The sequence below is a fragment of the Podarcis gaigeae genome, assembly GCF_964106915.1.
Source record: "Podarcis gaigeae genome assembly, chromosome: 3".
NCBI lineage: Eukaryota > Metazoa > Chordata > Lepidosauria > Squamata > Lacertidae > Podarcis > Podarcis gaigeae.
In genome coordinates, this window is record NC_139680.1 from 83,033,429 (window position 1) to 83,046,466 (window position 13,038).

Here is a 13,038-nt window from a genome sequence, read left to right on the forward strand (position 1 = left end):
GGTACTTCAAGAGCACCCAAAGTGTGCACTCTGTCCCTATAGGATTTTTTTCTCCTGGGTATTTCTGGTAGCACCTTTGACTGCCTTGAGTGTCTTAGTACAGTCGTTATGGAACTCAAGGGCATTCACTCCAACTTACTTGGGGAAAATAATTATTTAGGCCAGGGGTCAGCAACCTTTTTCAGCCGTGGGCTGGTCTACTGTCCCTCAGACCTTGTGGTAGGCTGGGCTATATATATTTTTTTTGGGGGGGGGAATGAACGAATTCCTATGCCCCACAAATAACCCAGAGATGCATTTTAAATAAAAGCACACATTCTACTCATGTAAAAACACCAGGCAGGCCCCACAAATAATCCAGAGATGCATTTTAAATAAAAGGACACATTCTACTCATGTAAAAACACACTGATTCCCGGACTGTCAGCAGGCCAGATTGAGAAGGCGATTGGGCCGCATCCGGCCCATGGACCTTAGGTTGCCTACCCCTGATTTAGGCTATATAAGGCCTGGTTCACAGGAGCCTTCTGCTAACAGAAATCAGCTTTCTCTTTGTGGGGGTTTTAGACTTAATTATCAAGTGCTGAGTTGCTTTCTCAGCCCATTAGAGGCAGCGCAACAAAAAATGCATTACTATAAGGTTGCATTGTCTTTGTCACAATGCAACCTTATAGTAATGTACCGAAGACAGGAGTGCCTGGCGTGCTCTGGTCTGTGGGGTCATCAAGAGTTGGACATGACTAAACAACAATGTAAGGTTGCATTATTTCCCTTAGTGAAGCTGCCTTGCTGATGAGTAGTTAGAAAGGAAAGAGCCTCATGGCCACAAGTGGGCCATTTCTGTGAACTTTATATAAAATTCTACTTAAGACATAGGTACAAGCAATAAAAAGTATCTGTTATACATAAATATACACATCTGAATAAATATAGCCTCCCGCAAAGATTAGTCAAGAATGGATGGTGCGACCTAAGAATACAGCAACTGGACAATCACAAGCAACTGACAAGTTGTGTGACACAGACACAGAGGTTAACTTGGGTCACGTCCCAGTGTGGAGCTAAAAGTGACTTCAGTAAGACACAGTGTGTGGATCTGCACTCAGGGCAGGTGCAGCAATTACACATAGACATTAGGCTTTCACACCCATCTGTTTGCCTAGTGCATACACTCACTTGCAAACACACAAGCACAGTACACATTCACACATGATATATGTGTGAATGCACTTTTTTTAAAAAATAAACACAGTCTTTCCACATACAGGGAAATGATGTTCTCATCAGAGGCAATGGGAGTTTCCTTTTCACATCTCTGTTTCTGCTAGAAGACTTTCTCCAAGGCCCGAAGTTACCAAGACCATCTGGGAACTAGAATCTGCGAAATGGAGAAAAGGTGGTTTTAGCCGATGAAGAGGACATGGAGGGGGACAACCGTGATTTGTAGCTGGATCCTAAGCACAGGGCTAGGAAGACTATTATAAAGGAGAACATGAAACGTTAAGTACAATTCAAGAAAGCACCAGCTTGAGTACTCCTGAAGTGAAGCACTTGGCAATTAAATAATTCATTTTATGCCCAAAGTGTACAGCACAATAGTAACCATGTCTATGCAGAAGTGTCTCTTATTGAATTCAATGGGGCTTACTCCCAGATAAGTGGGATTATAATCGTAGCTGCAGACCATGACCACAGAGTCCCATCCCCTCCCTTCCTCCCCATCTCCCTGGATTCCTATGTGCTGTTTCCGCAAACAGGCTGTGTGGTTCCATTAGCCTTCCTTAACCTAGTGCCCTCCCTGTTTCCAGCATCTGCCAGTTTGGTCAATGGTCAAGGATGATGAAAGTTCAAATAAGCACCAGTTGGGGGAGGTAAGGGCTACACAAGCAGGCAGCTCCTCTGTTGTAATTATTGGGCTCCAAGTGCAGTATCAGAACACCCATTAGGATGTGCCGCCTCTTGATTTGAAGTCTGCACACAACAAAGTTTCCTTTTTCAAAATACACAGTTAAAAAGGAGGCCTGCTAATGTGAAGCTGGATTAAACTCTGTGCTTAGGCATCCACAGTTAACTTGCTCTAGTCTTTTCCTTTAACTCCTGTAATACGGAGACAATGGTAGCTCTCCGCTTGATAGGCACATGAGATGTGCATAATAATAATAATTTATTATTTATACCCCGCCCATCTGGCTGGGTTTCCCCAGCCACTCTGGGCGGCTTCCAACAAAACACTAAAATACAATAACCTATTAAACATTAAAACTTCCCTAAAAAGGGCTGCCTTCAGATGTCTTCTAAAAGTTTGGTAGTTATTTTTCTCTTTGACATCTGGTGGGAGGGTGTTCCACAGGGTGGGTGCCACTACTGAGAAGGCCCTCTGCCTGGTAATTTGGCTTCTCGCAGTGAGGGAACCACCAGAAGGCCCTCGGCGCTGGACCACAGTGTCCGGGCAGAACAATGGAGGTGGAGATGAGGTTTCCATTTAAGGCTTTGCCCTATAATTACACAAAAGAACCCAAATGGGATACCAGACTTTGGTTTTTGTTCAAACAGGAGATTACCACCCCTTCATAAGCCAATCTGTAGGGTTGGTTTCAGAAAATCATTAGCAGCTGGATTGCATTTCAGTTTAGTGCTGCCAGTGCATTTGTGCCAAGGACTAGATTTCATAGTGTAGGAAAGTGTTTTCATCCCTAAGTAAGCTCTATTCTAATATCAGTACTGGGACAAAAGTATATGCTTCTATGTGTGCATTTTAGCTCAGCTGGTAGAGCATGAGACTCTTAATCTCAGGGTTGTGGATTCGAGACTCACATTGGGCAAAAGATTCCTGCACTGAGGGGGGTTGGACTAGATGACTCTCATGGTCCCTTCCAACCCTATGATTCTATGATGCTCTTAAATACCAGTACTGAAATTCTGTGACCTTTTTGAGGGCCTGAATGTCATGGTTTCCCATGATCAGCCTCCCCCTTCCAGCTTCACCCCCCCCCCCATCTTCCTCTTCCTCCTCAGTGGAGGCCCCAGGAGACTTACTGCTCTGGCAGATCCAGTTGTTTTTCTCTCTTGCCATGACTTCACGAGTCTCCGTCTCGTCGTCTTCCTCACCCTCAGAAAGAAGGTCGGAGATCTGCTGCTGAAGTTCAGGGCTGATGTTGTTCTCTGCCAGGATCAGCGTCCGCAAAGCTGTTGGGTAGTTTTCCACCATATCCAGCAGGATCTGAACAGAAAAAGAGTCGAGATGCTGGTTGGTAAGCAACTTGGGTTAGAGGCAAGAGAACCAAGGAAGGAGAATGCAAAGGGGCTCCAGTCTTCCTGGCAAAATGCCCCTGAGACAGTGCATTTGGGGTAGATAAAAGCAGACGACGCTAGTCTGCCCACTTCCATGACTTAGAAGGCCAATGGAAGGCGGCAAAGGACCATGTTCTCCTTACCAAGGCTGATTGGTTGGTGAGTCCCGTTCCTTCCAAGTCCAAAACCTCAAGGGTGCGGCTGGACGCCACAGAAACTGCCAGCATTCCTGCTATTTGGTCACCTAGACGGTAGAAAGTCAGGAGATGTTAGAAGACCTCACAGAGGCCATGTTGAATGCAGCCATTCCAGGAGTGGCAGAATTTATTGGGCAGTACAACAACCTCAACTCTACCAGCACCTCCCCCCCCCCCATGGCACTTGTTTAATAAATGAATGCCCCAGATGCATTCAATAGGTGCAGTTTTCTAATCTCACTCAAAGGTACTGCACCTGTTTAATGTCTGCCTGTTAAAGGCACAAGACACTGGGGGAGAGTGATCACTTTATGCATCTGTTTTGCTGCTGCTGCTGCTTTTCTTTCTCTTCTTAAATTGGCTAAGGGGGGAAAATGGTACCTCTGCACCTGGGGCAGCAGCACATAACCTCTAGGCGAGCTTAGTCTTAATTAGAAGGAATTGCTTCTGGGTCAGAGAAGAAGCCTTCTGCCAAGCTTTAAGGCCTGAGCACCTCTCATTTTGCAGGGTAAGCCCTGACAGCGGAAAGGCAGAAAGAAGAAAGGCCTCGCCCAGTTTTGAAAGGGCAGGATTAGGTGGGGTGTGCTGAGGAGCGTCTCACATTTGCTTCCCTGAGGCAGGAGGGATGGGGAGAGGAGAGAGCTGCCTGGTCTAGTCTCTTCTCTCACCAGCTGCCAATTCTGCTCAGGCAGCGCAGCTGCAGAGAGAGGCGGTTTCCATGGTAACCACTGCTGGGGCTCCTCTCCTCTTTGCTGTATTTGGAAGAAGATGAGGAGGCAAGGGCGGGGGAAGAAGCATGGTCTGACTCCCAAGCCCAGTGGCAGCAGCCTACATGGGGCTGCAGAGATAACATTCGGAGGATGGGTACTGCCACACTGTACACAGGAAGAGGAAGTGCACATAACCTAAGGCCTGTATGGCGGGCTGCTCTTCAGGCCTCCTCAGTTTGGAAGCAAGTCTCATCCCTTGCAGAACATGGTAGGCCGCCATCTTATATTCTCCCAGGCCCAGGCTGGCAATTGTCAGTTTCATTTCGTATTTTGAATAGCCAGGTTCTTTGCTTAGGCCTTTTTTATTTTTTTAAAAAAGTGCAAAGGTGGTACCTCTATTCCAGACAAAGGGGACACTAGTTTACACACATATGCAAACTCTATCAGGAAAAGAAAGGGGTTGTAACTCAAGGGCAGATCACACAGGCTGGCAAACATTCCTGTACAGACCAGGTAGATGGAGCACCTCTCTGACCCTTCAGGTGCCTCTAGACTACAACTCCCATAATCCCTTACCATCAACCATGTTGGGTGGGCTGATGGGAGTGGAAGTCCAACTTCTGGAGGGTGGCAGATTTCTCATTCTTGGTGCAGATCGAGATGGACCATGGTCTGACTCAGTAAAAAGCAACTTCGGCCCTCTGTGGATGCTAGCTGCCAATCATTCAGCAACTTCCAAATCGGACCATTGTAAGGCACTCCATGTGAGGCAAGGCCTTCAAAACTGTCCAGAACCTGAAAACAGTGCAAAATACTGCAGCCAGGGTGCTGACAGGTGGAGTGGTGGACTTGGGTACTACTATTATGGTAGCCTGTGTGCTACCCTCATGTTGCCTTCCCAAAGGCAAGTGAGGAGTAGCCCAGCTTTGAGAAGGAGGTGTGAGGGCTCTGGCAAGGTCTAGAACCCTCCCACCTCCTTCCCAAAGCTGGGAAAGTGCTAACTAGGCTTTAGGAAGAGGGGGGACAAGACTCTAGGACTCTATCAGAGCCCTCATGCCTCCTTCCCAAAGCCCAATGCCTTTGAGAGGGTGCCCCCCCCCCCAGCTCAGCACCCAGTGTATGCACTTCTCACACAGCCCTAAATCCACCCGATGGGTGTTTGGTGATTTGATTCCATCATATTGGTTTTCTGTTATCAAAACTAATCACTGCTGATTAGTTTCAAGCTCGATTCAAGGTGCTAGGGTTGGTTTTAAAAACCCTTAAACAGCTTCGGACCTAGGAGCTGCCTCAAACTCAAGAGGCAAGGCTGCTTTCAACCAGGGTCAGGACCTTCTCTGCTTTGGCACCCAACTATGTGGAATGCTTTGCCAAGTAAGATGTGCTGGGCCCCGTCATAATACTGCAGTTGCAGGCATAGCTTTCGACTGATTAATTCATTTTCTGGTAGCTTAGTATGATGTGGTTGTGGAACGTTAAATTATCTTTGTGTTTATTTTCAGAGAGTGTGTGCAATATTGGAATGGATACTTGTTTCACAGTGTTTTGTTATTTTCTCTGTTTGCCGCCTTGATAAATTAAAAAAATACATAAAATAATGAAGAGGAAGGGCTGAGTTGAATTGTGATTGGACTTGTCCTAGATGTGGGCTCTTTAACTATCATTAACCAAGCAACATCCCCACTTGTTTAAAAGAGAGAGAGAGAGAGAGAGAGAGAGAGAGAGAGAGAGAAAGAAAGAAAGAAAGAAAGAAAGAAAGAAAGAAAGAGACACACATAAGCCACGCACGATATCCATGCTCCTCTCACCCAGTGGGTTGTAGTCCAAGTTCAACACTCGCACCTGGGAACTATGAGCCACTGCAATAGCCAGGCGCCCCCATCCTTTGGCTGTGATGCCGGGGTTAGCACTGAGAGTCAACTCCTTCAAACCTAAGGGAAGCCAAGTGAGTTTACACAGTCACAAGATCTCACTCTTGTATTCAGGATTATAACCAACTGCATATATACTGCCCTTTCCTTCTCCCTGCAGAATCATGGGTGTGGATTAAAATCTCCACTCCGCATTTTACATTTGCTTTAAAATACTACTACTACAGCCATACCTCATGTTATGAACGCTTCAGGTTACGTCTTTTCAGGTTGTGTCCCGCAGCAACCCAGAAGTACCGGAAAGGGTTACTTCCAGGTTTTGCCGCTTGTGCATGTGCAGATACAGCACTTCAGGTTGTGAACGGGCCTTCGGAACAGATCCCGTTTGCAACCAGAGGTACCACTGTACTACTACTACTACTACTACTAAACAACCCCTGAGCACATTTTAACCACTCTTTTGGGCAAACTATCAGGATGGTTAAAAGGACAGATTTCTTAAGAACAAACTGTGGGACAGTTGTATGTTAACACAAGTTGTATTCAGAGACATTAAACGTGTAGTTAAATTGTTGTCCTCCACCTTTTTAAAGGCTTCTTGGAGCAGATGTGGCTCAAGTCATTTTGGTGGCTGGCAAAGGAAACTCCAGCAGCACCCACATCCCCAAGGTTGATAAAAATAAAATAAGGGAAAGGAAAACTAATCTGTACCAAGTCATCTTGTGAATGTTTGATTAGAATTTGACATTTTGATGTTTGCCACTCTCAGGTCCTTTGGGAGAAAGGGTGGGACACAAATATAATAAATAACAATTAAATGTTCCTGAATGCCCTGCAGCTTTGGCAGCATTTGATGACATGCTACATTTGCCCATGTGAACACACACTTCAGCTGAGTCTGGTAACTGTAGACATAAATGTTGTGGAAACTGTTCCCAAGATAAGCATTGGGAGAACATGTTGTGCTAATTTTCACATGCTGACAGGATACAAGCAGAATAATTTGCATCATACTTACTGAGTTAATTTTCTGGTATGATACTGTCTGAACGATGCCCTCATTTGTCTACGCTAGAGATGGGAAACCTTATTATTTTTATTATAAAATATATTACCCGTCCTTCACCAGCAGAATCCAGGGCAGGTTAAAAAAAAATAAATCCATCAAGATGTTGTGGACTTTTTCAACCCCCATCAATCCTAGCCCACATGGCCAATGGTCACAGATGAGGGGAACTTAAATCCAAGAACGTATGGAGGACAACAAGTTCTTGATCCCTGGCCTACTGTATCTGATCCCTTTCCCTTTCACCTCAACCACAGAAACAGCAGGTCCCAAACGAGGACAAAGTGCTATCACAAGAAGGACAAGAAGCAAGAAAGAAGAGCTCTTTAAGGTGAAAGGATGATCTCATGCCAAAAGGCAGAGGGGCAATGTTTCTTTCTAATGGATCATGTTAAACACTGAGGTTCCAAATTTACCAGAATACACACAACAGATCTGCAGTGCCCTTATTCTTCTTTCTCCGGATTTTGCTCTTGCAAGCCTAGTGGCATGCTTAATGCAATAGAGTGGAAGAGGACGGCTGAAAACTCGGTCAAAGTATTATTTTCCAGTCCGCCAGTCTCCAATACTCTTTTCTCAAAAGACTTTTGATTTAGCTCAAGATAATTCCTTCGGCAAAAAATAACCTTTGGTGATATTTCTGAGTAGCACCAAAAGATAAAATTCACAGCAATAGGGCATTTAAGAAAAAGGAAAATGGCTTTTAATGTGACAGTATCAAGTTTTGGTTGCAAAAATAAAATACAAAACAACTGCAAAGTCTACAGATCCTCACACTGACTTAGTGGGAAATGACACTGTTTGGTTCTATAACAGGGCAAAGTATAATTACTTCTATTCTGAATACCTTCTCTCCCAGAATGAGAACCCGCTTATTCTTAGCAAGCCACAGATCCTTAGCCGACAGAGTAAATTTCACTATGATTTCACTGTGCTGAAAACTCAGTGCTACAATTTGTCAGGGGGTCTCTTTACTCTCAGAAGAAGAAAAAGAATAGTTTAAAGGGATGTCATGAAGGCAGAGCAGGCTTGTTCTCTGTTGTTCTGGAACCAGCATGCGGAAATTGCAGAAGAGCAAATTTTGGCTAGAATTTAGGAACAGAAACTTCCCCAATGGTTAGAGCTGTTAAACAAATAACAGGCTGCCATGGGAAGTACTTAAGCGGAGGCTGGACAGCCATCTGTAAGGGATGCTGTGGTTGCATCTTGCATTGCAGATCCTGTACTGAACAGGGAGTGGACATTACCTCCACAACCGTTCCAACTGTAGAACTGTATGAACCAAGATCTGAAGTCCATTATGAGCTCCAGAGATATACAAGAACCCCACACATCCAGTTTTGCTTACCTGACTTGGCCCCGTCAGGAGGGAGCAGTCCACAGATCAAGTTAATACCTTCATCACCCAGCATGCAGTCCCCTAAGTCCAAGGCCACTAGAGAGGGATGGATGGAGAGTGCTGGGTTCAGAAGAGCCAGACCAGCGTCTGTCAGGGGACTTCCGTGGAGGCTGTGCAAGAATAAATGGTTAGGAATTAAACTATTGTTCCTCAAGAGTTGCAGTTGACTTCACCCAGCTCAAACTATGACAAAGAAATGCAGTAAATAAGTTAACAGGGGCGATTTATACCAACAACTCTAAAAGACGAAGATTCATTAACGGAGTCTTTGAATCTGCTTCCTTACTCCCCGCTCCCTTTTCTGTCATGGTAGTAGATTCCTTTATCACTATGGTTTCCTCCCCCCCCCCCCCCCCGCGTTTCAGTGTCCTACTCTTCCTTCTGACACAACATACATAGCTTTGTCCTGGGTTTGCTGCCCTGAGATATACTGGAATTTGGCTTAGGGTAATAAAATGTTGCCCAAATCCAAGTTTCACTGTTTCTGTTTAAGAAGATTAATCTGTGTTGGGTTTGAAATAATCTAGAATGCTATCACCATTTTGGATTAGAATCACAACCTTGCCCTCAAAGCCCTTTTGGTGTGGGTAACTTTGCACCTAGAGCAGAAGGTTAGTTAAAAGGTGTTAAGGACTAACAGCTCAATTATATATCCATGTCTACTCAGAAGTCAATGGGATTTGCTCCCAGTAAGTGGGGTTTGGACTACACAGATACACTAAACAATTTTGGAAGCCCACCAGCAACAGCTGCAATCCTATGCACACTTACCTGTGAGTAAGATCTATTTAACATAATGGGGCTTACTTTTGAGTAAACATGCATATGAATTGGACTGCAAGACTTCTGCCAGCAGAACTGGGCACCTTTCCTCAAGTCCTACTAAGTAGAGGGCTACTCACAACAAAGACTGGACAGAGCGGTTGGTCTTCAGGGCTTCAGCCAGTTGCTTGACCCGATTGATATTGGAGACAATCCCCAAGTTAAGATTAAGTTGAGCTAAGGAGTGAGATTCTGCGACCCCCCTGCAGATGCGGCCAAAATCTCTGTCGGAAAGCTGACAGCCCCGGAGCGAAAGCAGTTTGATGGAGTTCTCTCTCAGGCTCTCACAGATATCCCGAATCTCGGCACTTGATAAAGTCTCCCCAGAGATCTGGATAGATCCCGGCAACATATTTATATCTTTGTGAATAAAACACTCTCAGCAGCAAGATAATCCGGATTTGTGCAAGCAACGTGCAATCCAGAGCAGTGCAGGGATTGCTTTGCAATCCGGATCAGAAGAGGTAAGGAGCGCGTTAAGGAAATCAGTGGACCGACGGTTGTGCAATCCTGTGCAAACGAAGCTGGAGGCCACGGTGCAATGTTACAATACCCGAATTCAATGTGCTATTCGGCTACAGTACTTCTTGTACGCAGTTCAAATAGGTGCTCCTTAAAGCGGCTTTAAGCGTTGCGCAAGCCGGATCCGCGTAGAAACTTCTATGCGACCCGGATGCATCAAGGTAAATTCTGTGCAACTCCAAATTAAAGCATGTGGAGAACAATAACGGGTACTCTCTAAGATATGTCAAAAGCAGAGCGCTTTCCAGTCCCGAGCAGGGCTGTGAAGAGGGTAAGGTGAGCAGACCGGGATAAGATGGTGCAGGCAGATGCCAGGCAATGTGAAATAACAGGAGCAAGAAATGCAAATCCAAATCGGTGCCAGATCCTTTCTGGAATTTCACACGCATAGAAAAAACCGAGCGTGTGCGTGCGTGTGTATTCAGGCTTCTGCGCAATCGGAGAACAAGCCGCCGTGTCCGCCGGGGAAGGGGTGGGGGCGGGCTGCCGTGCCCTCCAGCTTCAATCGTCTATGAACGATCTTCCCCCTTCCCCGGCGCCCTCCTTGCCACCCACAGCAATGCAGCCTCGGTCGCTGAGGCTTGTACTGCCGCTCCTGCCGCCGCACCTGCTCCGCCTTCACTCCCGGGCCCCGGGCAGATCCGACGACTCCCGGGCGCGAGTCCCTCCTCCGGCCGCCGCGCCTGCTCCTCCTCCTCTTAGCGCACCGGCGGCTCCCGCGGCAGCGCCCAGCGCATAGTGCCGGCGGCGGGACGGAGTCGCCAGAGCCGCTGCAGAGACCGGAGCTGCGCTGTCTCCTCCCTCCTTATGCCCCCAGAGTGCGCGTGTGGCGGGGCGGGAGGAGGGAGGGAGGAGGACCCAGCTTTGTTTGGCGCTGCGCCGGTTCCTATGGCCACAGCCAGGCACCGCAGCCTGCACTCTTGCCAAGCCGGGCCACGCGGCTGCTGCCGCCCCGCCGCCGCCTCCCCAGGCGCGCCGTCCTGCCCCGGGCTCCACCTCCAGGCCCTCCCTGCCGACAGGGGCTGTGCGTGAGGCCGGGGCTGACGGGATTTAATCTAGATCCAGGCGCTCGGTTGGTTGAGGACGCCGGGGCCGGGCGGGGTCCTGGAGACCTCCGTCTTCCCTCTCGGCGACATGCTTTGCGCCATCTCTTGGATGCGACTGTGCGGCGGATCGTGGGCCGAGCCGCACCCTGTGACCCGGAGCCCCTGACTGACCTTCAAGGGAGTGGGGTCGTGGGGGGTGGGATTGGGACCAGCTTTTCCCGCTTCCTCGGCAGTGATGAGAGATATGAACTCTGCAGTTGCTCAGAGGCGCCCTGTTTTGACGGCGCAAGTTCCAGAGCAGGGAATCTGCCGCTTAGAATAGGTTCGGATGGGGGACTCTCCAAGAGTAAAAGGAGGCATGTCTGTTTTATCTGTCTAGCAGTTTAAACAGCAGCGGCAGCGGTGGCTGGTAGATGCTTCCCTGTTTCCAGTACCACGTTTCCAAAATGGCTGAGAAGTCAGGCTTGGACACCCCCCGCACCCCTCACGTCCAGGTTCTTATTCCCAGCAAGACCTCTCCTGCAGTCATAAAGACAATTCCCACCACATCTTCTTTTTTTTAATGGAAGCACTCATGGGAATGTTTTTTTTTTATCTGTAAGTTTTTAATAGATCTGCTGTGTTTATATATAGTTTTAATTATATAAATGTTTAATTGTTTTTAATTATTGTTCTTTAAAAAAGTTTTTAGCTGTTCCTATATTATCTGTTAGGGACGCAGGTGGCGCTGTGGGTTAAAGCCTCAGCGCCTAGGACTTGCCGATCGAAAGGTCGGCGGTTCGAATCCCTGCGGCGGGGTGCGCTCCCGCTGCTCGGTCCCAGCGCCTGCCAACCTAGCAGTTCGAAAGCACCTCCGGGTGCAAGTAGATAAATAGGGACCGCTTACCAGCGGGAAGGTAAACGGCGTTTCCGTGTGCGGCTCTGGCTCGCCAGAGCAGCGATGTCACGCTGGCCACGTGACCCGGAAGTGTCTCCGGACAGCGCTGGCCCCTGGCCTCTTAAGTGAGATGGGCGCACAACCCCAGAGTCTGTCAAGACTGGCCCGTACGGGCAGGGGTACCTTTACCTTTACCTTATATTATCTGTTACAGATAGATAGCCGTGTTGGTCTGCCATAGTCAAAACAAAAAAAATTCCTTCCAGTAGCACCTTAAAGACCAACTAAGTTAGTTCTTGGTATGAGCTTTCGTGTGCATGCACGAAAGGTATCTGAAGAAGTGTGCATGCACACGAAAGCTCATACCAAGAACTAACTTAGTTGGTCTTTAAGGTGCTACTGGAAGTAACCTATATTATCTGTAAGACACTTTCAGTCACCGACAGGGAAGAAAGCAGGAAATACACACATACATTCAACTTTAAGAATGTCATCCAAATAAGTTTATTGTAGGATTTATGCGAGTGGATGAGTGGAACACCCAAAATGATAGCAAAAATAGCCTTTGGTTCTCTGAGTGGCTCTGCTCTGCTCCTGTATTCATGAACTCTACAGGAGCAGCAGCAGCAGCCAAAGGGCAGTACTGTACAGTAGAGGTTTGTACTGCATTAAAGGATTACACATCTCTTAATCTGTGTTTCATTTTACCTCAGCTTTAGGTGTAAGCAGAAATGGAGATGCAAAATAAAGCAAGGTCTGCAACTGAAGGAGCAGGAGTGTTAACCTTTTGTATATGAGTATATCCACCCAGAGCAAGCCAGAAGGACTTCTTACTGCCATTATGGAATGAGGGAGTTGGGGAGGAACCACTTTGCCTTCCCTCCATTGCTGCTTAGAACAGTCTCCCAGAACACCTGTGTGATCCCAGCTCACTTCACTTACTTCAGCAGCAGCCTCCCCCAACCGGGTGCTGGTCAGTCCCAGTCAGCTCCTGCCAGCATTCCCAAAACATTTGGAGGGCACCAAGTTGGGGAAGGTGGACCTAGGTAACTAGGGAAGGTAACTAGGCCCATAATCAAGCCTAAACGTATGTGACTGAGTTGCACATTCTCTGCTTGTTTACTCCTACCTCTACTTCCTTTCCCTGTCTTGTGTCAGATTTTTAACAGCCAGCACCTCAGGGCAGCCTTTTCTGTAACATTCCATATGCACACACAGTGCTAATTAGCAAACAATT

General features: G+C 47.2%; 1 protein-coding gene across 2 annotated transcripts; it reads right to left on the bottom strand.

Moving 5' to 3' along the window:
• Positions 1 to 834: 834 nt before the first annotated feature.
• LRRC73 (leucine rich repeat containing 73) lies at positions 835 to 10,859 on the bottom strand. 2 transcript variants are annotated; one of them, XM_083732761.1, is made up of 6 exons: positions 9,437 to 10,859; positions 8,484 to 8,644; positions 6,007 to 6,129; positions 3,435 to 3,535; positions 3,037 to 3,220; positions 835 to 1,378 (listed from the first exon to the last, which is right to left on the bottom strand). In XM_083732761.1, the coding sequence occupies exons 1-6, from the start codon at positions 9,706 to 9,708 to the stop codon at positions 1,308 to 1,310; spliced, it is 912 nt and encodes a 303-aa protein (XP_083588887.1). In that variant the 5' UTR covers positions 9,709 to 10,859; the 3' UTR covers positions 835 to 1,307. The 2 variants fall into 2 exon arrangements, with proteins under 2 accessions (XP_083588887.1, XP_083588888.1); XM_083732762.1 differs by lacking the exon at positions 6,007 to 6,129 and having other exon boundaries at positions 9,437 to 10,849.
• Positions 10,860 to 13,038: the final 2,179 nt, after the last annotated feature.